Source organism: Uloborus diversus, chromosome 7 (genome assembly GCF_026930045.1).
Source record: "Uloborus diversus isolate 005 chromosome 7, Udiv.v.3.1, whole genome shotgun sequence".
Classification (NCBI taxonomy): Eukaryota; Metazoa; Arthropoda; class Arachnida; order Araneae; family Uloboridae; genus Uloborus; species Uloborus diversus.
The window spans coordinates 144,492,937-144,520,796 of NC_072737.1; the positions used below are offsets into that span (position 1 = coordinate 144,492,937).

Genomic DNA, 27,860 nt, shown 5'->3' on the forward strand with positions numbered 1-27,860 from the left:
CGTTCCAGATTTTTACTTATATGTATGCCATTAGTAGACCATAATATGAATTAACTCAAAAAGTTTTCGAGCCTTTTTTTACATAATGCCGCATCTGATATTAATTTGATCTCGCTGGCCAGAAGTAATATAAAATTTTAATATACATATTGAAATATTTTCTAGATAAAATGGAAAAGGGAAGAAAATTGCTAAGTAAGTACGGTTGTTATCGTTATTACGTGCATTATTTTACAAATTAAAAGTTTCCATCTATTTCTTAGTAACCAATTTTTTATTTAAAGCTTCTGCATAGTTAAATGCAATCACTCCGCCTAAAACATGGGACAGGTTATATTGCACATTCGAGATGGCCTGCTAATTTTAGGACTTCAATTCTGTAACTTTTTCAGGGGAGGGTTCGAACTTCCCTTTCTCTAAATATCGTTGCGTTGTTCCCTCGCGTTTTCGATAGTTCAATATCGAAAATCCGCCGAATGAAAGCTCCTTTATCTTGAGGCTTGCCAGATCTCTGAGATGTTCAACCGGGACAACGGAATGCCCCCTCCCCCTCCCCCAGCTGCGCACAAATTCAAGATTACACTCTTGGCTGGTTTTTAGAGTGGTTTAGTGGGTAATTATAAAAGCTAATAAATAAATGGTTACTAATTAAGAACCTAATCCAGTACCAATAATAAATTACTCAAGCAAATATATTAACACATTTTATTTGAAACATGTTAATATTTCTGAGTTACCTAAGAAAGAAGAAACACTTGAAATGAATAAAAATTTGTCCATAATATTCACACGTACTTTTTATTGGCTAGGACTTTTTTTTCGAAAGTCGATCTTTTTTTTTTTTTTTTGAACAATCACGATAGCTTATTGTTTTCATTTGACTGACCTTGGCGTTACGCTGATTTTATTTCCCCCCCACCACCCTCTGCAGCACTCCCGCCCACCATCCTCCCCAGGCGCAACTTCTCCGGCTCTGAGCACTGTCCCCCGGACATGGCCGGATTTGGAAGTGTGGAGGCCCCGGGGCAACGAAGGAGTGGAGGCCCCTAATCAGGCTTCGAAAAGATCATCATATTTTCGAAAATATCCAATACTTTGATATACATATATCCAAATATTTTGATATATATGTTTATATCCGATATTTTCGATCAGCACTTTAATAGTAAATACATTCCCTGACCCGTGAAAGTTAGGATATTTTGTACAAATTTTATTGTGGGGGCCCCTTTGTTGTGGAGGCCCCGGAGAAGTAGCCCCGCCTGCCCTGCCTTAAATCCGGCCCTGCCCCCGGAATCCGCTTCTCCTGGTCGGTGGCGTCCATGTCCTACACACACGCTCATACACACTCACGCCTACGTGCATACACAAGTCTATGCACACACAAGCCTACACATGCACGTGCGCCTACACACAGCAGGTTTGGGGAGACAGGAGCAGTTTCCAGAAACAATAACTCCAATGAGTAGGGTCCTGTCGCAACCCGTGATTGCGAAAAACATAGTTTGAATTAAAAATATCAGAATTCAAATTAATTTTTTCTTCTTTTTTTTTTTTTTAGTTTTAACATTGTTGTAAAAATGTTCACAAGCTAATCCGACGTCAATTGTACGCATCAAGGTGACAAATGCAAAAGTAATTTATGCTAAATATCCCATTACAGTTAACTATTTTTAGACTTTTTGGTCACCTATAATCAAATTTACCATTTTCAAGAAAGTAAAATAAACCGGCTGGACACCGGGATTTCGTCTGAAAACCGAGACTAACCGGGGACGTCTGGCAAGCCTGTATGCCTCTGTATCATGTTTCGCCATCCCCTTCCCCAATGCCGAAAGAAATAGTGATAAAAAGGGAAAAGAATGAAACTTTTTTAAAAATGAGAATAATCGGGGAAGAGAAGTGAAATTGGGTGTTGTCTAGGCGCCAGAAAAAAAAAGTGAAACCAAAAATAAATAAATAAATAAAGGAATGTTATTTTTTACATAAACTGCCGTTAGTCCCAGTATGTACTCAAGTCTCAGACACCGGTTACAATTCCAAATGCCTATTTCAGTTTTTTTTTTTTTTTTTTTTTTTTTCTTGTCTGAAAAAACACTTGAAAGGAGGCAAGAATGGGGGGTAGGTAGTTCTTATCAAAGAAACAGATAAACTAAAGCGAAACTAGTGCTTTAAATATATTATTCTTATCTCGTATTCGAGCATGAGTGATAAAGTTAACTGCAAAAAGGTAACCGTGAATGCAGATAAACTGTGAAGCGAATATCTTTAACTGATTTGAAGGATAATGCGTTAGAAACAAAAGGTGTACTTTGAATTTAATGTTTTTAATTTTTGTTATCTGGATTTAGAAGATCTAAACATGGACGACTTAGAAACAGCACTTCTTGTCAGCGCTTATGAAGCATTGAACATCGATCAATACTGGCCAGAATGTGATTCTAGGGAAGAATGGGACGACGACAAAGATGAAGAATTTCCTATTTTCCTTTCTTTCTTCGAGCAGCTTTTTGACGTGGTCGTACAGCAAAACAACTTGACCAATGAGGAGAAAGTTCGTCAAGCCATCCACCATCTTGTGTCCAACTACAGCAAGACAAACAACGGGCAAACGCCGCAAGAGCTGGACTTCAATGACTTGAGCAATTGTGTTGCGTATCTGCATCGATATGCAGCGTGCCATGCTGCTCTGATGCGTAGCGTCCTGGTACGGCTTTTCCATATATGTCCTCCAGCACAAGTACGTCGGATGCTAAGTCTCAAGCAGAATCTCAAGGTCCTAAGCATGGGTGGAGGACCTGGTAGCGACGCTTTCGGTTTTATCAGTGCGTTGTATGGTCGCCATTATGGTCTCCAAAGTCTCGATCTGTTCGTCCTAGACAGTGGATCCGCTTGGGATGTTGTTCTGGCTAGTTCCAGCCAGCTTCTGCGTAGAGGAAGTCTTGGAAATGCCAGCGCTATCTTCTCAGAAGTAAATACGAAGGTGCAGTTTATTCATGCGTGCATTAAAGGTTCTGAAATAAAAACATTAGTTCAAGGCATGGATGTCGTTTTGCTCGCGAAGGTATTGTCAGTGGTGCCAGATAGAGAAAAAGTTTCATACTTGCAGGTAAGAATGTTTAATAATTTTAGTTAAAATATAATTGCTGTGAAATAAACCATGAGCGCAAATAAAGAATAGTACACTAAGCTACTTGCAGCAATTTAATTATTAATGTAAAATGATTTCTGTGCTTCAAAATCAGACTAACGTAAGTCACATTATCACTACTTTGCAGGAGAGCGTAAAAACCAAGGTTGACACTAGCGCTCTTATAACACTATGAAATAAAGATTGTTTACTTTAATAATTAAAAAAACTTATATTTATTAATTTTAATATTTACTTATTTAATTACTTTAAATATTAAAACAGGATTTTTTTATACAATTACGTTGTTATGGCTTAATGAGGAAGATGATTTGACATACGATGCAGTATTAACGTGGAAATTCGGCATTTCTGAACTTACCGGCCGAGAGATACAGAATTGACAAATTGATTTTAAAGTCTTGTGTAGGAAAAGAGAACTGCCATCTTTATGTCGTTGTGGTTCAAATGCTTTAATTAATAACATTTCGATATTTTTGATCCATGAAAGGAATTAAAACAATTCGCGATCCCCAGAAGTATCGATTTGTAATGGGAGCTCGGAAAACTGACCGCGACAGATCTGACGTGCATCAGTCACATGCAAGGAGGGTCTTTGGCCGACCAGCATCGTAATGCATGGAATTGAACACAATATGTTTTTAATAGGAATTGGTACTGATAAATTTTTGGCGCTCCTCGCTTCAAGAAGCGTGATACAATCAAACTTTTCTCGTTTTACTCAACTGTTATTTCTGAAGAAGTAATGAAGAATTCGAACAAAAATATCGGTATACACTCCGACCTCAATGGGAATAAGTGCTGATTTGTTTTTGGTGAGAATCACGCCAAGGGGACTAGCGCAATAGAACTTATTCACATTAAGCATGACAGCTATACTTTAAGAAGTTATGCTGGGATTTGAACAAAAAATTGGTACGCTGGTGGACCTCAATAAAAGCAGATACTGATTCGTTTTTTGCGCGTATTACAAAGGGGGAGCACAGTCGCACCTCTTTTTCGTTAAGCTTAACAGTTATATCTCAAGATGTAATGCAAGGATTTGCACAAAAATTGGTGTGCAGGCAAACCTTATTAGTAACACTAGTTGGTTCGTTTTTTTGGTACAAATTGCTTGAGCAGAAAGGGTAGGTTGCAGGCAAGAACCCTAATCCAATGTTTTTCTCGTTTCATCTAAACTACTGCTAAGAATCGCGACAACGTGATTGTAAAGATACATAAATTTGAGTTTTCTTCAAGACAACAAATCACTACAACCTAGTTACATAATGAGCGACTTTGAAATGTCAACAGTCTTGGTACTTGGCAGGGTTGATAATACGTAAGAATAAAGTATTCATATCTTCGCTAAAAGTCAATGTCTGTGCGATGTTCAGAAGAATCGATGTCGATAACACTTAGAGACTTGAAATTCAGTACACAACATAAGTATTTTGAAACGTCAGATGACCATCCTCAAAGAGTTTTATTTATTTATTTTTCTGGTTATTTTTAATATTTGGTCTAAAAATATTGACCTTCGGTGAATCATTCCTGATTCGGAGGAATGGGGATTAAGTGAGACTCGTGGTTTTGCGGCGCTTGAGAAGGGGATCAACTAATGTATTCCTGGTCATTTAATGTACTACCGCAAGCGGCAAGAAAGGAGCGAAGCACCCGAAACACTCCGCCGAAGGCGGTACACACCAATCCGCCGCGAGTGGTTGAATGAACCGAAGTACGCGGCAAGTTTAAGCTTAAATACAGTAAAACCTGTATACAACGATACTGTTGGGACCTTTAAAAAATATCGTAATAGACAGTATCGTTATACACAGGTTTCACTGTAGTAGGTCACAAAGGAGCAACATTTATTGTCGCATCTGACAGAACCGATAAAATGAAACCGAAATCCATAAAAAAAAAAAAAAAAATCTACTGTTAACTATCGGCCTTTTCTGTGATTTAGGCCTAATGTGCTAAGTTACGTCGAAGTTAAAGATTTCATATCTTTCTTGTTTTTAGTTCTTTAAACATACTTCAGGGCTCAAATTGAAGACTAGATTTTTTTTATTTACTTAATTTGACAATTGATTTGAATCAGTGTGTGACTCAGGTGTTTTTTAACTGTTACAAATTCAAGGGACTTAAATCCTTATCACAGGCTTCACAGTGCAGGTACAGCTTGTGAATGATATAGAATAGGCAACAGGGGTCTGCAAATCAAAGACGGATCTAGAGGGGGCTATGGCCCCTCCCAAAACTTTGAGTGTAGGAATTTATTTTAACAGAAAAAAAAAGAAAGAAAACAAACATTATGAGAAAATAACAAAATTTCATACATGAACGTTACTTTAAAAGAAATCTAGGTTTTAAATGGAAGAGAAGTTACATCCGTCTTTTCGAAACAAAACTATTTTGTTTCTAAAATTTTGCTGTATAATTTACATTATTTCTAGATGCCAACTTAAAACACTTGGACGATCTATAACTGTTGCTGTCCTCGGAGTACTGTTGTTCACGAGACCAAAGAGAGCCTAAATTTGTGTTTTATGGCCCCATTTTCGAAACTGTTATGGAGGAGTGCCCTTTAATTCCCATGCCCCTCCAAAAATGTGCGAAAAATAACTAAAAATTGATATCCATTTCTTCAAAGCAATAAATTACACATAAAGAATTTTTCCGTATTAACATTGTCTTAAATAATAATTTTATAAATTCTACCTGTTTCTGTTAACGTAAAGATGGGCAGAGGCAGTGGTTTTTCTGAAAAAAATCAATGATCCCGCACTCTTTGAGAGGTGAATATTAAGACAAATATCCAAAGAAAGTTTGTTAAAAAAAATTCGAATGACCCCACCCAAAATGATCGGCTAGATCCGCCACTGCTCCAAACTATGGTCAACAGGCCAAAACTACCCCCATGAGCATCTGAAGTCTCAATTTACGACATTCCTATGCATTTATTAATCATGTCTAATTTATTCCTCTTTCTCTTGCAGAATATTGTGTCAAGTATGAAGCCAGGTTCGTTACTAATTTATGTGGACTGCCCTTTCGCCAAAGCAGCTTTCCAATCTCAGTCAGAACTGTTGGAACCTATCTACACGGCAGAAAAAAGCAGGTTTCATTTCAATTACGAAGTGGAGAGATTCGGGTTTAAGAACATCACTACATGCCAAGCTGATGTGAGAGCTTACATTAAGAAATATGCACCAAGTTGATGTACATGTATATTTCATTCATGTTGTAAGGAATGGGGTCGTTTCCAAAATTTTAAAAGTATTTTTTTCTGAAATAGCATGCTTAAAAACATAGGATCTCACCATTTTTTAAATATTTAAGTTTAATATTTTTAAAAAATTACTTAAATCGGTGTGCTTTTATTGTGTGCTGTCGTGTGACATCACAAATGATGAAATGCCGTTCAATGTTGCCCATTCACAGAACAAAATATTGAATTCGCATCTTTACTCACGTGCATTAACAACGATATGGTTGATAGCAAGCGTAGAGCGCAATTTTAATTCGCTGCTTGATTATCATAACGTGGAAACGTAGTAGAAAGATGCGCCAAATTGCATCATTTGTGACGTCATAAAGACCACGTCTTGTTTGAAAAATCGGACATTTTAAATTAATTTTAAAAAAACTGCTGAGAAAGTGAAAGTATTTTCTGAGTCCATGTGTTTTTTTTTTTTTTTTTTTTTTTTTTTTTTGCTTATTCTATCCATTTTAATGACTAAAAGTAGTACTTTGGACTGAATGCAACCACCCCATTGACATAACTTAACCAGTGCTGTATAGTGCAGACCTTTAACTTGATTTTAATAACTTGATTGTACAGAACATCTGCATCTTCATTTGCTTGCATTGTGAACTGAAAAGAAAAGGTCCAACAGTTATTATCAAGGGATGCCCCAGTGGGAGGTCACGGAAATCAGTCTGACCTCCAAAAAATTTCCTTATTTGGCAAATCTTGTCTGGCGATTCGGCAAATATGGAGGCAATATTTCAGTATTGCAATTAGTTGGTTTATTAGTTATATTTTTTAACAATGCGTAATGCTTTTTCTCTTTAGACGCAAGTATGTTTCAAAGCTCATGTTTTATCATTCAATAAAATTTGGAGTTTTATTCGGTAAATTGAGAAAGACCTCCCTCCCAAAAATTTACATTGGGGCGCCCCAGCAGTTATCATATTCCATACCTCTTGCAATTGTATTTTCTTGAGTATAACGTTGTTTTAAAACAGCACAATGATATACAACATTAATTGTTTATACTTCTTTTACAAGTTTTAAAACCTAGTTCGCGAAAAATACTCTTCTTTTAACGGATAAGTGAAATGCATCACCAAAGGAAAAACAAACAAAATAAAGCATATGTTCACAATATTAAAATAGATTGCACCTATATGCATTTGATGAAACAAGTAGTGATGTGCCGGATCGTTAAAAAAAGTAGATCCGCGGATACGGATCCGGATCATTAGTGTCAAGATCCGCGGATACGGATACGGATCTCAAAATGTTTTTGCTCAATTCAACTATCCAAGGGTAAAATTTATTACGGAAGGTATTCCCGTCACTATAATAACACTGTTTCTTCAAAAAATGTCATCTACGCCGAAAATGTAATAAAGACTGATTTACTCTTTGAAGAAATCTCCGTTAAAATTGATAGAGTTGGAAGGAATGGGTCAGCGCAGCATTAATGCTTAAATAGAATGTGAAAAAATTATTTCTATCTTGCTTAATAGATGTAGGATGCAGGAGCAAGAATGTAAAGCTGCTACTGGATAGGCTAGAAATAATTTTTCGCATTTTATTTCAGCATAAATGCAGCGCTGACCCATTCCACCCAAATTACTCCTATCGACGAAATAACAGAGCCGGGAACACCTTTACAAACAGTAAATAGAGCCTTTTTTTTTTTTTTTTTTTTTTTTTTTTTTTTTTGAAGGATGTCGGGAAAAATTAAAATGAAGAAAAACAGAAACCCCATATCAATAACAAAAACTAATATTAAACTAAAAATTTTTAAAAAAAATGTCTCACAGGGCCGTTGGCTTCTGAAATAATACCTTATAATTTAAATAGGGAATAAAACCTAATTTAAACGAAATTTAAGAGTCTTTTATTCAAATATTTAAAAATTTTTAGAATAGAAAAGATCCGTCAAAAAAGTAACGGATACGGATACAGATCTTTATTTTTCCTCGGATATCCACGTATACGGATATCCGGAACATCACTAGAAACAAGTTATGATTTTTCAATAGCGATCTGAACATTCCAAGAAATATACCGTTTAATTTAATCCAAAACTAACAAAATACGAAATTACCAGAAATTGCGAGTAGCTTTTTATTAGCATGTTTATCATTTCATCAGGAGAGCCATTGGTGCTAGGAACGGACCAGAATGCTGTTTTCTAGGGAAATATTATTTCATCAAATAAAATCTATTTCATTTAGTTTTTGTATTGCTTTTTATTTCCTTATGTATCAATCTCGTTCAACAATTTTTTCGTAATTCTGTAATGAAGACTGATGACTAAAACCAGATTTTTTTTCTTTTAATGGAGCTGTGTTAGAGGCTTCAACCTTTTTGCAGATCTAGTACAATACCACGAAACAGCGTCCATTCTTCCATAAAACACCATTATCAGCTGATGCCACTATCATGAGAATTTTTCCGCACCAGATGGATGCACCTGGGCTCTCTTCAATGCAAAACTGCACTAGGAATTTAATTTTGCCAAGAGTACTTAAAGCCAAATGTGTACTCGAGGGATCTTTTGCATGGCATAATCATACGGAATGGACTCTGTCGATTTTCTACAACTTAAAAAACTACCAACAGGTGCCAGGTTTGAACCTGCACCATTGAGCATAAGAGGCCAAAACCTAACAGCACCCTGTCGCAGTGGCGGATTTAAAAGGAGGGCGGTGGGAGCCACCGCCCCCTCCGCGACCGTCTTCTCTCTCAAACCAATAATATAGAAGAAATGACTAGCAATCGCTACTATTTTTAATCAAGCTAATTCCAAAAATGTTCTTTAAATTAAATGGAGACCGTTAGTGAAGCCAAGGATGGACAGCGTTACCCACTTTTTAATTTGAACTTAAGCTCGCCCCCTCCCCATTTTTTTAACTTTATTAATTTTTATATTTGTGTGACTTTCCATCTTTTCCTTTCAGGACTACACTATACTGGCATGATAAGACGTTGCTATGATTTAGAACAGTGGTTCTCAACCCTAAGGGAGATCAGTCCCAAAAGGTGTGATTTGGCACTTCAAGCAGGCAATAAATACGTGAAAGGCGAGAGGAGAGGGGGAGCGATTAGTATTTTAAAGACAAGATAATGCCAACTAATATCGAAATTCAAAACGTTTGCGAAACTGATTGTTAAGGAGTTCAAACAAAGAATCACAAGTAAAAAAGAAACTAAGTAACGTTCAAGAGCTTCCTCCTCACACCTCGGTTGAAACTTGGAGGGGGGGGGGGGGTATTATTTCATCATTCATCCCAAAGTTTATGAATTTTTACACTTTTTTTTTCATTTCAAGTATCACACAGTGTTTCTAATTCCCCAGATTCCTATTTAAAAAGAATATAGCTTCATAAAAATTGTATTTCTGTTTTGAAAAGTACTTCATTTTCTTAAGGAAGTATTCCCCTTCAAATACCTCAGTTCCGTTTTGGAAAAGAAAAAAGAAGCGGAAAAAAAAGTACTTTTGCTTAATTATTACTAATTTTTTACCTAATAATTTCCACCAGGGTTGGTATAAAGCCGGTTTTTTTTTTTTTTTGGTTTAAACCTGGTTTATTTGGTTTTTATTACTATTTGTAAGAAAAGAATTTTATTTTAGGAAAATCATGAAGATTTTATGAATTAATTGTGAAGGAATGTTTAATATTCATATTTGTACCTAATTTCTTTAATTAAATAATTAGAAAAGAAAAATCTTGTAATTTCATTTCCTCATACTTAGAGATTTCTATAGGAGAATATTGTAAATAACCAAAAATAAATTCTTGCAAATTAATTTCCTCATAATCATAGCCATCTACTATAAATAAAAAAAATGAAAATCACGCATTCTTAAAAATGGAAAGTATTTTGCAGTATCTACAAATGAATCAAAAGTCTGATGTACATTATGCAAATTAGGTAGTATATGAAGTTTTGGTTAAAATATGCTTTTTGTGCTATTTTGAAATGTAAAAGACTGAAAATTAATAATTAAAAATATAAAAGAGCTACTTGGATTTTTTTCCATGTAAGTTTTGAAAAACTTAGTTGGTCTGCTTTGTATATTTATGTACGAATAGAAAAGCAACATAGATTTAAAAAACTAAAAAATAAATAAATAAAAACTATTTGGCAAACTTGCCTGCCTAAAAAAAATAATAATAATAAGTTTCTAAATTTATAAAAACTGTAATTTATCTATAAAGCTTTGCTACTTACTTTGCATTAATTAGATTTTACTCTTTGCAATAATATGTAACATTTATGAAAACATTTGCGGAAACAATGAAATTTTTCAAAAAAAAAAATCATTTTCGAAAAAGCACATGTTTTTTATTAAAAAACCCACTTGGTTTATACCAAACAACCCTCATTTCTATTTGATTATTTTAAGTTTTGTAAAAAATTTTAAATGTTTAAAGTTTGTTGGAAGTTTTTCCACGGAAAATGCCGTAGTTAGGATGTGAGACAAAGGCATAAAAGATGCTTAAAAACATGGTTTCGTTTGCCAACTTCGGGGACTACAAAAAGGGATATTTTTCTGAATCCTTAGTGTCTACAGATGACAAAAAACTTACAAAAAAAATAGTGTCATAATTTTTTTACAGATCAATAGAGATACATGAAAAGGAGTGAAACTGACAAGCAAGAGGTGGATAAATTTTAAATACATAAAAAATATTATGCATGTACATTTAAAATATCATGCCAGTACGTTAAAACAGTATGCATGTATATCAAAAAATTGTTTTTTTTTTTTTTTTTTTTCAAGAAGCAAACTCTTTATTCTGAAGTATCATCGTCAGAATCACTGAATTCATCTATCATGTTTTTGCATACAGTTATTTTCCTCCTGAGAGTTTATACAGCTACAGTCAATAGAGAAAATTTATATGTATGAACAATTTTAGGTCTTGCATTTAGTACTTCATCTCTTCGAAGAACACCGAGTTTTTGGACATGCACAGGAGACTAGTTTTTGAACATTATATCTAATGCAATCACGGGCGTCGTTGGCAGGGGGGACACGTCCCCCTCAATATTTTGAACTCTTCAATCAAAAGTCCCCCTCAATATTTGAGAATAACAAATGCGCATACAAAAAATTCCGTTCTTACTCATTTGTGACAAGAAAAAAAGATTTTGGACTAAAATAGAGCTGCTGATCTACCAAGAAAACGAACAGAAAATGACACCCCTTGTCCAGCAAAAACTGCCTCATCTTACTATTATTATATATGAGGACTAGTGGCACCCGCACGGCTTCGCCCGTAATAGAAAAATTAAAGGTCTTTTGGTTCGCTTGTATATTTACAAATAATGTATGGTGAATTTTCTCGCCAATTGGCTTGTACCGACGTTACAGTTCCACGTTATGATAATTTCGTATCTCGCCAATTGGCTTGTGCCCTTGTTCCGGTTCCACGTTATGATAATTTCGTAATTTATGATAGTTTTTTTTCTTAAAATTGGAATAAAAAAAGAACCACATCGAATTTTCGAAAAAACGCTTCGAGGTGCACACCCCCATGCTACATACTAACTTTGTGCCAAATTTCATGAAAATCGGCCGAACGGTTTAGGCGCTATGCGCGTCACAGACATCCTACAGACATCCTCCGGACAGAGAGACTTTCTGCTTTATTATTAGTAAAGAAGTTTGTCTATATGGATGTTTGTTACTCTTTCACGCAAAAACTACTGAATGGATTTTGATGAAACTTTACAATAATATATTTTATGCATCAGAATAATACATAGGGTAGTTTTCACTTTGTTATGGGGGGAAACCCTCCTAGGGGACGATAAAACCCAATTTTTGTATAAATTCTCTAATATGAGGATGAAAAACTACTTGCACGTATTAACATTATATGTCCATCGAAAGCTCTAATTTTTCTGCTGAAGATGGCACCTGTTCCGAATTTCTAAGTAGAATATAAAACCAGTTATGGGCTTTTTAGTTCCATGTTCGAAGGCTTTCCTCAACGCAATATAGTATTTAGGGTATCCTCTCAACTCCCTGTCGATAGCGACAATTGTTGTATTGTTGACTATTTTTGCTTTTCGTCTGACTGTTCAAGGCTTTTCTCAAGTCAAATTTTTAAATAAGATTTTTTTGCACAAGATAGGCAAATAATACATGGATTTGGCTGATTATTTTCCAGTTTGAGGCATTTTTTTTTTTTTTTTTTTTAATTTATTTGTGTTGACTGGGTGCTTGATCGACCAGCAGGAATCTCGCCAAACTTTTTTTTCGGAATCATTTCAATAGCTGAGGCATGTGACAGTTTTTTCAATTGGCGCTGTTTTTAAAGCTAAAAACTACGCGAATACTGTTTCCCCATGTAACCAAAACATCGCCATTTCTTTAATATTTCTTTCTTTATATCATTTGTTAACATGTGAAATGATCCGTCAACTAAATTAATCAAATCCATAAACAGCACAAGTTTCGCACAATTTCAAACACAATTGCCAAACCTTACTACTTATTTTGGAAAGATTCCGGATAGCATCATTTCATGGTCATCAGAAGTATCAGTACTTGGCGATACTATCTCTTCGATGAAATTAGTAACACACAATTTTACAAAGTAGGAAGGGGGGGACTTATCCAAGGTATCCCAAAACGATTACAGCAAATTTTGTAACATTTAAAATCGCAGTAAGGGATTACGGACGGCTACATTTTTTAAAAGTTTGTACTTCAATAGCAATATAGAGATGATATTAGAATATGTTCAAAAAAAAAAAAAAAAAAAGGTAAATCGTTTTAAACAAGTGCAGTTTAAATTCGTATTTTGGAAATTTCTCAAATTTGTATGTTCTTAAATGTCGTTTTTTCGTTTCTAAAAGAGTGCTATTTTGTCCTTCCGTATTTATTGCCATTTTACTTTAATGGGTTAGGAAAAAGCTCGATTTTTAATCAAGTCAAAGCGGTGTGTTTTGAGTTATTTCAGTTACAGAAGAAAACGAGTAAAAGTAACTGTATATTGTTTCTCATAATTATTACACACCCAGGCAACGCCGGGTATTTTTGCTATGAACAACAATCTGGTAACTAAATAAAGAGAGTTATTAAATCGAGTCTGCCCCCCCTACCCCCAGTTACCGTAGAAAAAATATTTATTTTTTACCAGGAAAGGCCAAATACATGCAAAACATTTTCTTTGTAGCATCTTCTGTTTGGAATTAAAATTCGTATCTTATGAATGTAGATTAATGCAACATTTTACGCAGTTTTAGAAACTTGGCAAGTCTCTGGCGAATGTAGCACTGTAGTCCTTTTTCCGATAAATAATGGATGTGGGTTATTTTACATTTTTACGCTGCTTTTAATTGCAAAAATAGATAATGAATTAGATTGCATTCGTTGAAGAAAATGAATTTAATTGCAAAAAAACAAAATAACATTTTAAAAACTTATTCGATAGGCAGAGTTATGATAACACGGTCGGGACGAGTGTTCAAAAATCTTGGCGCTACAGCCATTAGAAAATTTGCATTAAAATGTAAAAACTTCGCCAAACTAATTTTGGTAAAAATATCATTAAATACTATGTATAGGGTATTGCAGTTAAAATTAATCCACCAAATTGGTGAAACAATACGCTAAAATAACATTAAAACTGCTATTGAAATGTAAATTAATCCACCAAATCCATTTTATATCTCCAGACTCACCAGGCAACTACGTTAGCGCATTGGCGATTTTTTTTTTAATTTTAATAAAACTTTTAATTTTCTCTTTTTTTTATTTTTTTGTGTGTGTATGTGTGTTTAAGGACTAATGGTGCTAATTAAGATTTTGTGGAATTAATATGACTACTTTAATAGCCACAATAGAGAGTATTGTTCTTTCTTTTTTTTCTTTTTTTTAGTTTGTTTTTTATGACATCGGACCTGTACTGATGAAGATTTTCGGAATTAATCACGAAGGAGATCTTCACAGGGAGATGTTATTTAAAAACTCTGATATCACCATTCTAATCGAGACATTAGGGAATGTTTCCCTTTCCGAAATGAGAAGTTTTTTGTACTATTGTCCTCATTTAAATGGGAAGAAAGTTTTCAATATTTCATTTTTATTTTTCATAGTTTTCATCAATTTGCTACGAGCTAAGTTAATAGAAGAACATTTCCGACGAAAATAATGATATTGCGCTATTGTTAGTATAAATTTTGACTACATGAAAATAAAAGTATTTTACTATTTATTAACAGTTCACATCATAAAATATTTTATCCATATTTTTCTAATACATTACAAGTATAGGCCTACGTTATTGCTCAAAAAAAATTTCATTTAAGTTTATCAAAAAATGGAAACAAAATTGGCAGTAAATATTACCTTTAAATTAGTTATTTGGCAAGTTTGCTAAAAAAAACTGGCTTTACTGACTAAATTCTGTAAATACTAATTTTTAATATACTGACTTTTACTGACCAGTTATGCCCTGACACAACTCGCTTTCAAGTGATTTCATTAGTTATCGGGAAAAATTCTTAGATTACTTTAGCAACAAACAACATTGAAATGCAAAAACAATTATTAATTTAAAAAAGGAAAAGGATATGGTTTTAAAATAAAGGAGTTTTAAAGTCTGAAAAAAAAAACCTTTGGTGTAATCTGAAGTGACAGCAAATAATACCATGGCAAAAATAAAAAAGATTTTCTGTAAAAATTCAATTTTAGCAATTAAATTATAAACAACAAGTGATAACTTTTAAGAATTTTTCAGCAGTAATTTAAAAAACAAAGATTTTTTCTTTAAATCGTGATATCAGCATGCTAATTACTTCAAGACAATGAGTAAAGGCAAGGGAGCAAATCATTAATGACGGCTTCCTCCTAACCTGTAAGGCTGTTTTTTTTTACGTAGCATGGAATGCGTGGAAGGAAAATTCAAGCTAAGTAAAATAACTTTACAGACATAGAAGTAATCTTAAGGAAGCTCATTCTAAGATTGAATACTTTGACCTTGAGGTTGCGGTCATCACGAAACTTTCTTCTATATCATTCTTATAATTCTAATCCCTAACCATGTTGATGAGGAAACAATATTCCCAAAAAAAAAAAAAAAATTACGCCAAACTTTGACGACCATTCCCATTCCCGATTTATCTCAAAAGCAAAGCAAAGAATGAAAATTGAAAATTATTTTTAAAGCCTTGCTTAAAATAATTACAAACATTTATTTGTTAACAAACACAAGATCGCAACAGTTAAAAAGTTTAAATCATCGCGATTTTCCGGTCATTTTCCAACGATTAAAATCATGCGAAATACGAAGATGACAGTCTATTACGATTTATCTTTCTTATTGTTGCAATTATAAAGCTACTTTTATTCACAAAAAAAACAGCCCCCCATGGAGCGATTGGCACCAAAATTGAACCAACGCCCAGAGCTAATGTACATACACGCCGTGCGCGGATACATCCACTGACGTGCGGATACATTCGCCGCGAAGTTGCACGTCGTCCGATAATCGTAAAAGTTCTTAAATAAAAGATAAACATTAGATCAATTGAAGATCAATTAGAAACGAATAAGAAGTAAAGACTTTTACCTCTAATTCGTTTTAAATTGATACTAATATTAGTTATTTAGATTGTAAAAAATTTTAAGATACACCCGCGCGTTCGGTGGATGTATTCGCTGCTGTGCGGATACATTCGCTGCGGGCACGCGCATCTCGCAAATAATCGTTCAAATTCTTACCGCTTACTTCTTATTTGTTTTAAACTGATATTGTTTAATTAATTTGTAAAAGTTATATATAGAGAGTATATGCGCACGCGCTTAAGGTGAATACATTCGCTGCTTTGCGGATACATTTCTCTGTGGGCACGCGCATCTCGCGATAATCACAGTTCATCACATTCAAGTTCTTACTTTTCACTTTTAATTTGTTTTAAAATGATATTTAATTAATTTGTAAAAGTTATAAATGGATAGTATATACGCAAGCGCTACGTAAGGCGAATATATTCGCTGCTGTGCGGATACATTCGTTGCGAGCACGCGCATCTCGCGACAATCATTCAGGTTCTCCTTCTTTACTTCTAATTTGTTTAAAATTAATATCGCTAATGTAAAACGTAGTAATCGTAGATAGATAATATTAGACAAACGCAGATACATTCGCTGCTTTAAGAAAATATTTGCTGCTTTGCGGATATATTCCTTATGGACATGAGCATCTCGCCATAATCGCGAGTAATGTTCTAGTTTTCCACCAGTCCTTTTTTTCGTTCCGTTAAAAAATTACTAAGATGTTTATATCCTCCCTTTTTTTCCTATGCATCAAGTGGTGACAACTGAGCAATGGGGTTGTTTCCTTCAGTCAAAAGTACTACTTTTAGTCATTGAAATGGATAGAATGAGCAAAAAAAATAATAACATGGACCCAGGAAATACTTTCATTTTCCCAACAGTTTTTTTTTTAATTAATTTTTTTTAATGTCCGATTTTGAAAACAAGCCGTGGTCTTTAAGACGTCACAAATGATGCACTTTACCGCATTTTTCTACTACGTTTCCACGTTATGATAATCAAGCAGCGAATTAAAATTGCGTTCGACGCTTGCTACCAACCATATCCTTGCCAATACACGTGAGTAAAGATGCGAATTAAATATTTTGGACCGTGAATGGCAACACTGAATGGCATTTCATCATTTGTGATGCCATCGGCAGAAGCGTTAAATGATGAAAGAGCACCGATTTAAGTAATTTTTAAAAAATATTAAACTTAAAGAAATTATTTTATAAATGGTCAGATTCTATGTTTTTAAACATGTTCTTAAAAAAATCTTAACTACTTTCTGATAGTTAATTACCCTAAATCCGACAACCACGGACTTAGCCGAAATTCGGATCGCTGCAGAAAATTTTTACATTGCGCATGAAAAAAACTTTGAACGATCGCCTTTATAGATGTTTAAAAAAGTTATGAACTTAATTTGAAATAATTAGAGGATAAACTCGTTTAAATTTCAGCACCTTAGTCCAAAAAACGATGCTTAAAGCAGGAGATTCGGACTTTACCGCGAAATAAGAATTCCGCAAATTTTCCCGATCTTTACTCGAAAATTTGGACATTTTTCCCGATTTCAGCACAACCCTTTTAACTAAAAACTAAAGACATAAAACACATTCCGGCATAATTTTATATTATCTTTCCGTTAATTAAGAAAGACTTAAGTTATAGTAGAAGCTAAACTGTGCGAAAAAGGCGGGATACGCCGATTATGAATTCATCAATTTTTTACATAGTTGATGGCTTGGGGGAAAAAAAAGCGTGTTTAATAATGCTACCAGAAATTCAAAAGAAAATTTTGTTATTTTTTATTCAAAACACATTTTGAACACATTTTTGATAATTTCGAAGAAAGTTCCAAACATTTTATTTTCCTTCTTATCAAAATAGTTTATTTTCTGCAAAATGTTGTAAACTGTGAAAAAAAAAAAAAAAAAAAAAAAAAAAACCTTGTATGCTCCACTCCTGCTGTATCCACCACATCGGCAATAATTAAACTTTTTTTTTCTCGCCAGCGCCGCGGCACTTAGGCCTGAAAATACGGTATAGTTTTGGAATCCTTGTGTGCATTGGGTTATTAAGGGACCAAAGGCAGATGGGGGACTTGCTCCTAGTGGTATCTCTCATCTTCATAAATAAAACTTTTGCTACTAGATTTATTGTATCTTTTTTGTCCCCTCCTTCAACAGAGCATTTCCAAGAAGCAGCGAATTGCTAGTTTTTCCTTCATTCTCAGAAATTTGGGTACCCTATTGATTTCTTGACAGCTTAAGAAAAGAAAGGCCACACTAATGTATGATCTGCAGTGGAGACATAATTCCCAAAAATATGTGAGCTTACAAATGCAAAGATATCTGCTTAAAGAAGCTTAGCTTTACAAGTTTGAAATTCAGCTTAGGTCTTAGCATCCATAGGCTCATATAATTGGCATGATAATTAGTTCTTTGTAACCTCAAAGCATATACCTGCAAGTATTTATTTCTTATGATTAAAAATTTTTTTCTTTTTTTTTTTTTGGAGTCAGGAAAATATCTCCCCCCCCCCTCCCCCCCGTTTTTCTTTTTTTTACGTGATAGACAATGGTTTGCTTGCAGATACTTTTGAGTTGCGTGCGCAGATACTTTATATTTTTATCTGACTCTGCCAACGCCTGTTTACATATGGATTCACACTTATACCAAATTTGCTCCAGAACGTAGCATTACTTCTTGAGATATGGCACTCACAATGGGAAAAAAGAACGTTCCATTGCACCAGCCCCTTTTCAGCTGTTGACACCAAAATAATATCGGCTGTTTTACCTCTATGGGCTACATGTCGATAAATTTTTGTATGATTCCGTTCATTATTTCTTGAGATACAACAGTCACAATTGTCGACAAAAAACATTCTATAGCTCAACCCCCGTTTGAGCTATCGAGACCAAAATTGAATTAGCACCTGTACCTGTTAGGGGCAACATATGGACCAAATTTTGTTTGATTCCATCGGTTACTTTCGGGGGAATAGCAGGCACGCATAACTCAAGAAACGTCCCATTGCTCCACCCCCTTGGAGGAATTCGCGCCAAAAACCAATGGGCACAAGTTCACATAGTGGCACATATGTGTACCAAATTTTGTTCGATTTCATGAGGTAGTTTTTGCTGTAGAGCGACAAACAAAAAAAAAAGGTCACACACATACGTGACACACAGACATCTTCCAAAAATTGTCGAAATGGACTCAGCACACCTCAAAATGTTCAAATCCGTCAAAATTCGAAAATTTGCACAAATCCAATACTTTCTTCTATATATTAGATATAGAAGAAAGTAAAAAGATGCACAAATATGCGGCACAGTATAACAGTGCCTCATTAATTTTACTTTTTTTTAACAAATTGGGGGAAAATTCATTAGGGAATCAAAGAATTTCATTTAGCGAGGAAAAAAAAAATTTTCGATTGATTTCCCCTGAATTTTTGTTCTTTTTCAAAATTCCCCGATTTTTCCACAAGTGATAAAGTTCCCTGACTTTTCCCTGATCTGTTGCCACCCTGAAAAAAGAAAATTGGTAGCCTGAAACAAAGCCATTGTACCTCAAAGACTAAAAAGGATTATGGGGAGGACAGGCCCGTTATTTAGGGGGGTCAGGCTTTGGGAAATTAATGTATTTGAATGTAATACATTAATTAAATCTCTTGACAAAATCAGGAGAGTTGCAATTCTGAAGTTTTATTGTTTTAGTTTATAGTTCAAGAAACATAAAAATCAAAGCAAAATTTACATTCTCTCCTCCTTTAAGATGATACTAAAAAGAAATTAAACAAACATTTAAAACAAAAATAACAAGCACAATTTAAAATGTCTAAAAATGCAAACTTTAAGGATAGTTTAGAACATAAAAGAAAAATAATTCAGTAATATCAGGCCAGCTTTGACAACATTTCAAGATAAAACAAGTTTCTTTAAAAATCATCATTTTTATTTTGCAACTAAGACAACCTATAGCCATTTCGTTTTCCATTACACGCTTACTGTTCGAAAAACATTCACACAGTTCTGAGCAGTAGAAACCAGCACTCCTGGCATTTGCTTATGCCAATGCAGTTCCTTTATTTCTTTCTGACCTTGGTGGACAAATAGAAGCTGTGGTGGCAATGCAAGGACCTCTGGACTCAAGTCTTTCTGATCTTCGAGTGTTTCGTCTCTTTCAGTTGAAAGGTCCCACTGTGTGAGTTGATCATCTGCACCAGAAGCAGCAAAAACTGAGAGGTCAGTTGGGTGCCACTCGACTGATGTGATGGGAGCCGTGTGATGCTTGAATGTACAGATAGGATCTCCAGTCTGAAGCGAAAGTGAAAAAAAAAAAATTTTTTTTAATAAATAAGCAATTTTTACCAGGAAAAAAAACTTTAACAGAAGAAGTTGAATTAAAAGCACATTACAGTCAAGCCCGCTTATTAGAATATCGGTTAAAAGAATAGCCCGCTTAATGAAGTACATTTTCAATGTACCAAACTGTTAATATCAATTATTTTAATCCTGTTTGATGGAATATCCCGCATATTAGAATAATTTTTCGTGAAAAATTAGCTAATTCCATTAGGCGGGCTCGACTATACTATAAAAAAATTAAAGCAAAACAAAAATTTTTAAATGTTTAAACTATTACCCCAGATAAAATTCATTTAATTCATAAAAGAAATCTTCATAATGCAGTAGAACCTTGTTGATCTGGATTGAATTTGCCAATTTAGTAAAATGATAGATCAGTGGCGCCTAAACTTTTTTTTACTGAGAGAGAGAGAGAGCTGCAACTCATATTACGGTGAATCTCGGGAGCCAGAACATATCAAAACTTTTAATATATTAGCTTTCTTTTTTCAGATAGCAATTAAGACCCCCAAGAAAAGAAAAGGTACAAAAAAATAATTGTTGCCATATTTACTACACTTATTTTATCAATACAAAGTTTTCTTCTATCTTTTCCGAACCAATTTGACTGTTTAGTGCTCAAAACGTGTAACAATCATTCTTAGCAGTAGAAGAGGTGGGGGGGGGGGGGGGGGGGTGGCGGGCACCCCAGAATAATGGGTTTGCAAAATTGTTGGGTAAGACACTCCATTTTGAAATTTCATTGCACTATACATTGACAAGCACTATGTGCAAAAGCTAGAATGAAGAATCATTTCAAATGTTCTGTCCAGTGGCACAGGGAAGTGAAGATTGGAGTAAAAAAACCAAAGGCCTTGGTTATTGCCAATCCTAACTCAGTTGTTTATACACATGTAAGGAGTTTTATCAACAAAAAAAAAACCTCCAGAAGATTTTTCTAGCTGCACTAGTGGCTTTGTCTGTGCTGATTAAAATTGAGATCTACACATGCATCTTAATGGTTAAAAATTTTTGAAATTAGAATCAAAGCGTAGAATCTGAATATGGCGATTGCTAATCGTCAATAAATTCTTCAGATTTGTAAATTCTAGTAGATAAAATTTTCCATGGCTGAAATGCAGCAAAAATTTTTACAACACATGGATCCTATTTGGTTGTGAGGTTTAATGTTTTTCAACGACATTCAGCTCTATGTATTTATGTAAATATTGAATTGCAAGGTAAAGGAAAAACTGCAAAAAGATTGTTTCAGATTAAAAGAATCTTAGAGCGCAATCTTAATGCATTCTTTAAAAACATTGAAATGAAAAGCTTTAAATATTTCCCTTAGCTCAAAAAACAAAGATTGGCATCAACTATTTCCAGTAAATTATTTTCCAAAGACAAAAGAAAATATATTTAAAAGCTTTTTGGATAATTAAGATAATTCAAAGCAAATAAAGTTTGCTCAGTTTTCTCAATTTCTGAATTTGAAGAAAACATTGCAGCTTATTCCAAGATCTCACTTCGCTAAAATAAAAATGGATCATCTTAAAATGAAGTTTTTATTGGCTGGATATTGAAACTGGAAATGGAATTCAGTGGCGGACTGGCCCTAAAATTTTTATGTGGAAAAATATTTTTGCCGGCCCTACCCAAAAATTTTGGTTGTATTTTTTTGAACCCGAAAAGTTTATAGTGTTTTTTTTCATTGAAAAGAAAATCCCCCCTCCCCCCGTTTTGTAGTTTGAACAACTTTTCTCTGGCTGGTAAAAGAGGCCATATTTAGTTTTGTTTTAAGTCATGCTTTACATTTTTGTTCGTTTCTAACGTGTGTTTCCCTTGGGTATAAAATATCCCCAATTTTAGGGGTCCGAAGGTTTCTCCCCCGGAGGAAATTTTGAAAAAAGGTGTAAAATTCTGCATTTTGAAGCCTTATAAGGGGTAATTGGAACGAAAAAATATCAGGAAAAAAAGAGGAGAACAAAACTTTTTTTTAAGTTTCTTTCACAAATTAAGATAATAAAACTTACTTTTTGTTCGACAAATCAATAACAGCAGTCGACAGTCAGAAAGAGTGAGGGTGGAGAAAAGATAATATTACTACTCCAACGGGTTACGGTACAATAAGTTTTTGGTCACCTCTCAAATCCACCAGCAAATACAACAATGAATCAAATACAAACCGAACAGTAGTAAAAAAAGCCTTAAAAGAAATGGTGTACAGATTTCAAAAATGGGGAACGAGAGAGTTACATATTACCCATTTTTACTATTCATAATTCAAACACTTGATGAGAAATAAAATGAAGCACACTTTACTTAGGAGTTACAAAGACTAATCTAGTTATTTTCAAGGACTATATAGAGTCTATGTGATATTGTTTTAGACCCAGGTCAGAAAACCACGAGATCTAATCATTTTGTTTAATTAAACGGTCTCAAAAGTGATAATTTCAACATAAAACGTCAAGATTCAACAACTCTAACCCTTTCAATTAGAATTTTTACATCACGTATTTTTTGAAAACAAAAGTGTCCGCCAAATTGTAACACCACTTCAGTTTACATTGAAATTAACAATGATTTCTTCCCCAAAAGGTGCAAAAGACCCCTTTAGAAACACTCGAATGCAACCAAAAGGGGAGGTGCACAACTAGACCCCACTAGGAATCTGTGTACCAAATTTCAACTTTTTAGGACATACCGTTCTTGAGTTATGCGACATACATACGCACACCTACAAATACACACATACATAACGTACATACAGACGTCACGAGAAAACTCGTTGTAATTAATTCAGGAATCTTCAAAATGGATGTTTCGCGTGTCTATACGTTCTTAGGCACTTATCTACGTGTGGTCAAGTCGGAAAAAAAAAAGAAAAAAAAAACCTCTACATTCATTCAGGGGTGAGCAAAATGGAAATTAAGGTCGATTTTTGTGTGAAAATTTTTTCGCGAATGCAATACTTCCTTTTTTGAAAAAGGAAGTAAAAAAATATGTTGCGAGACGATAGGATCCTCCCTCTCCATTCCTGTTGTTTCTTTTTTACCGTTTTCTTTCTTGTCAAGGGAAACGTTTTTGATTGACACCATTATTTTCTTAGCAGGGAGAGTCTCCGCAACGAAGAGAAAGCTTAAACTGCTAGATTGTACAAATGACTATTCATGAAAAGCAGCTGTGGAACTGCCCTAAAACGTATCACCAGGACACACAGATGTGAAAGGCTTTATTGAATCAGAGATTTTTTTTTATTTCTGACGCCAAAAAAACGGTTCTAGTTTTATTAAAATAGTAAGCTGCATTTTCTTCTCAAAAATAAAACAAGTGGCAGTGTTTAACTCTTGACCGACCTTATTCTGTCCAGGAAGGACCAGGAACAAAGCCACTTTAAGCATAACCAGGCCCCAGAGTAAATGTCATGCAATTCCCCCCCCCCCCCCTCATACACAACCTTTTCTCAAACCACAGCACAGCGTAGAGAATGAGAGGGGAATCAAAACACTCATTAAAAAAAAATCATAAAACTACTATACGTCATACAAACCCAGACACACACACATATAAATATGAATGTCCAGGCGGAATTTGTAAAATGTATACTGCTTGGACCCACAAGAGGCCATGTCAGCCTACAGGAAGTGGTAAATTAGGGACCCAGCACTTGAAAGGGCCTGGATCGGAGTGGGAGTAGCATAAGTTTGTCAAGTGTCAGCCCTGACCCCGGCCCCCATGAAAAGTTTTTTGGTACACCACAATACTTTAAAACCTTTCCCTGAGCTATCGGTATCCCTTTGGGGCCGTAGTCCGAAAATTTCGCTCCTGCTGCTCTGATCTCTTTTCGGCGGCCTTCGGTGGAACCGCCCCTTCTGGTATTTGTCCTAATGTTCACATAGCCAGTCCGCCCCTGCGATCCCAAAGTCTTTGTTTCCTCCCTTCGTAACAAGATACGGCAATAGTTCTGCAAGAAAATAGTGACCACTGGACGAGGAAAACCATCAACATCCTCTTCTCCCAATTACAGTTATGACTGACTCTAGAAAGATGAGAACGACCTAGGGTTTTAGAATGGCCGGCCCAACTAAAATATTTTTTTTTCGAAAACAAATCAAAGAAAACGGTACGTACACATTAAAAAAAAAAAAGAAAACGGCCCAAGTTAGGTACGGCCCATGTGGAATTTTCCACATCTCCCACATGGCCAGTCCGCCCCTGATGGAATTGATAGAATTTTAAGAAAATTCTGTGTGGGTTAACAAATTTCTCAAACTTAATGAAACATTGGAAGAGAAGTATGCAAACACACAACATATTATTAAAAATCAGAAAAATTCATCCTTCAAAAATAGAATGATCTCCCACATTTTTTTTTTTTTTTGTCCAAGAAAACGTTTTCAATAGCATTACTTACTATGTTACAATATTTGGATTTCATATGCTTGCAATTTCAAATAGCAATATGAATTACAATTTTTACTCCTATTTGTACAATTTTAATGTTACAAGTGTTTTCAACTTATCGCACAAATGCGAAAAATTTTTCGTAATGGTTTAAGAAGTTCAAAACCAATGCGGAAATAAAGAGGAGTAAATGCGTGAAGTTCTTGAATGTGTAATATTGTAGTACTTGCATAAATAACTAAAGGAATGTTTTTTGAAAAGAGAAAAAAATATATATAGTAAATGAAGCATCATAAAAAAAGCACCATTATTAACCGACTTCAAAAAAGGAGGTTATGATTTCGTATTGCAGCTTTTTATGTGTGTTTTCGTATTGCTTCAAGAATACTGGACCGATTTGAAAAACTTTTTTGTTTGGAAGAGTATGCTTTCCAGATGGTTCCATGTAAATTTTCTCTGGATCTGATGAGGGGTCTCAGAGAAATCTAAGAAACTTTAAATTTCATACGTTGTGGCTACGTAGACCAGTTTTCGTCAGCTCCGTGATACGTCACAGGAGGTCACGTAGTTTAGCTGTGAACGGTGCATTTTTTCAATGAAGGAATCTTGACTTGAACAATATTCAATTCTCATGCATCGGGATGTTTGATTTTCAGGGCGATCGCCTGACTGTTAATTTTAATTATAGGCTTACTAATGTATTTATTACTCATGTAGTAAATCAGTAAATTCAATGTATTTTGCTACGAAAATAGTTGAATTTATTAATTAAATATAAAATTCTTTTTGCTAATAAATAACTTCATTTAGTCATTAAAGTTTGTTTTTTTTTGTAATATTTCAGTTTTGAAATATATTTAGTGTTCAACTCAAGGGGAATTGAAGATAAAAATCGAAAGACGATTCAAGTTATATTCCTTAATAAATATATCGTAAGTGGTGTCTGATTTCTGAAGTTTGACAAGTATTTTAGATTTAATATTTCATGACGGCGTCAGTTTAATTTAGTTATGGCAATACTAATTAACAGACTTCGTTGGAATTTTTTATATACTCTGCTCCCCGATTACTAGAAGACGCCTGGACCGATTAGGAAAATTCTTTTTGTGTTTGAAACGGTATACTTCTCCTGGTCGTCTAATGGTCTTCAAGTCAGGGTATAAGGGATCCTGGAGAAATTGAGGGAACTGTTCAAATTTCATACTTGCACTTTGTTGTTTGTAAATTCATAGCGTCTCACTTTAAAAACAAATTTATGAGGTTTTTTTTGTTTAATGGATAGGAGTGATCTAACTTAGCTTCAAACATTTGCTTCACCATATTTGTTCTTTAGAAAAAAGTTATGGGCAAAAAACAATAAACTTCACTCAATTTCAATATCAAACGATTAAATATAAAATCCATTGTTAAAGAAAATACCATAAAACAAAGGTACTTTCTTTACTCAGTGTTAAAGAAAGTACCATAAAACATTAATATTAATAAGGGGTGCCCCCTTAAGTACGAGGGTGGTGGTGTTTTGAGGGGTATTTTTCCTTTTTAGGGAGGCTCTTGCTTTGGGGAAGTTCTTCCCCCCTAAATATTTCCCCTGTATTAATCATTAGTAGTCATATCACAAATTGTGAATAAAGACTCCTTTGAAACAAACAGGAAATTCATTTAGTATCATTGCTCTAATAGTATTTTGATCTTCATATATACAACATCACAGTAGATACTCTGTTTCTAGTGTGGTGTTGATCTATAATGGGGCCAAGTAAAGAGAAGTGTGACTTTTTTACGAGTTAAGTGACACGCATTATTGTGAAATATAAAATAGTTAGGAAAACCATTGACATTTAAATAGTTCTAACTAAATTAGCCCACAAATAAATCCTGGAGAGGAACAAAGATCAGTTTATAGTGCCAATCGTATAAAATGTTATGCGTATTAAGATTTTTTCTTTAACTAACTTCAAAAAAGACGTTCTCAATTCGTCGAATCTTTTTATGTATGTTCCCGTAAACTCAAACGCGCATAGACCAATTTGAAAAATTCTCACTTTCTCACTCAAGATGTACGTAAGGAGTGCACCACATACTCTACCCTACGTACTTATTTTATACTTACACCACTAAAAAGCAAAAAATAAATTATTTTCAAATAAAAAAAGAACCGACTTCAAAAAACAAAGAGGAACTAAAAAGTAAAATATAACCAGTCATACTTATATATGCTTTCCTACCCAAGTGTATAAATCAAATTTATTTTATAATTCCACTAAAACTGAACATTCAATTGTAAAATAAACACCGATTTTAATTACTGTACCCTGAATTATTTTAATACCTAACTAATTATATGCGATCTCTTAATTTTGAATAACCTTTTGAAGTCGGGGGCCTCCTATAAAAAAACTACCTAATGTAACTGACAACCCACCTGAGTTGAACACAAATTTAACTATATAAACGCGACATTAGCCTTCAAATCTAAATCTACTCAGTTATGTTAAAAGGACTTGACTTCAAAAGGTTATTCAAAATTAAGAGATCACATATAATTAGTTAGGTATTAAATAATTCATCGTATAGTAATTAAAATCAGTGTTTATGTTACAATTCAATGTTCAGTTTTAGTGGAATTGTAAAATAAATTTGATTTATACGTTTGGGTAGGAAAGAGTATATAAGTATGATCAGTTATTTTTTACTTTTTAGTTCCTCTTTGTTTTTTGAAGTCAGTTCTTTTTTTTATTTGAAAATAATTTATTCCAACTGAAAAATTAAAGGGAATTAATGACATCTTTTGAATTGTATATTGATACATCTGATATTTTTTACTACAAAAATTTTGAAAACTCTGTTATTTGGTGCAAGTTGCTCACTAGGCAGCTAATAAGTTTCCACAATCTAATTCTGCTGCTTGAAAAGCAAAGCAGGTTTTTAAAAAAGACTTCAAAAAAAAAAAAAAAAAAACTATAACAATTGGCACACTAATTGAAAAAAGTTCACCATCTCAGCTGTAATCTCTTCTAAAGCTGATATTTTTCTATATAAACTTATATTCTTTAAAAGTGGTTCAAAAGGTTAAAATGAAAATTAAAAGCAAAAAATTCTAAAATACCTTCTACTAAACAAATGAATAAAAGCATTTCAAATAATAAAAATATTTTTA

General features: G+C 34.1%; 2 protein-coding genes across 2 annotated transcripts in view; one reads left to right on the forward strand and one right to left on the reverse strand.

Moving 5' to 3' along the window:
* Window positions 1-2,362: 2,362 nt before the first annotated feature.
* Window positions 2,363-6,354, forward strand: LOC129226923 (uncharacterized). Its single transcript, XM_054861552.1, has 2 exons — window positions 2,363-3,109; window positions 6,133-6,354. The coding sequence occupies exons 1-2, from the start codon at window positions 2,363-2,365 to the stop codon at window positions 6,352-6,354; spliced, it is 969 nt and encodes a 322-aa protein (XP_054717527.1).
* A 13,305-nt stretch (window positions 6,355-19,659) lies between these two features.
* LOC129226046 (glutamate-rich WD repeat-containing protein 1-like) overlaps window positions 19,660-27,860 on the reverse strand; it is a 40,225-nt gene continuing 32,024 nt past the window's right edge. The window contains 1 exon segment of the mRNA XM_054860626.1: window positions 19,660-20,266. Within this exon segment, the coding sequence (XP_054716601.1) occupies window positions 19,946-20,266 (321 nt within the window). The 3' untranslated portion in view covers window positions 19,660-19,945.

Excerpts from the sequence above, each read along its gene's own strand:
- LOC129226923 (XM_054861552.1), top strand. The coding sequence starts at position 2,363 with ATGGACGACTTAGAAACAGCACTTCTTGTCAGCGCTTATGAAGCATTG. Across the intron at positions 3,110-6,132 it reads AAAAAGTTTCATACTTGCAG|AATATTGTGTCAAGTATGAA; the intron begins GTAAGAATGTTT and ends TTTCTCTTGCAG.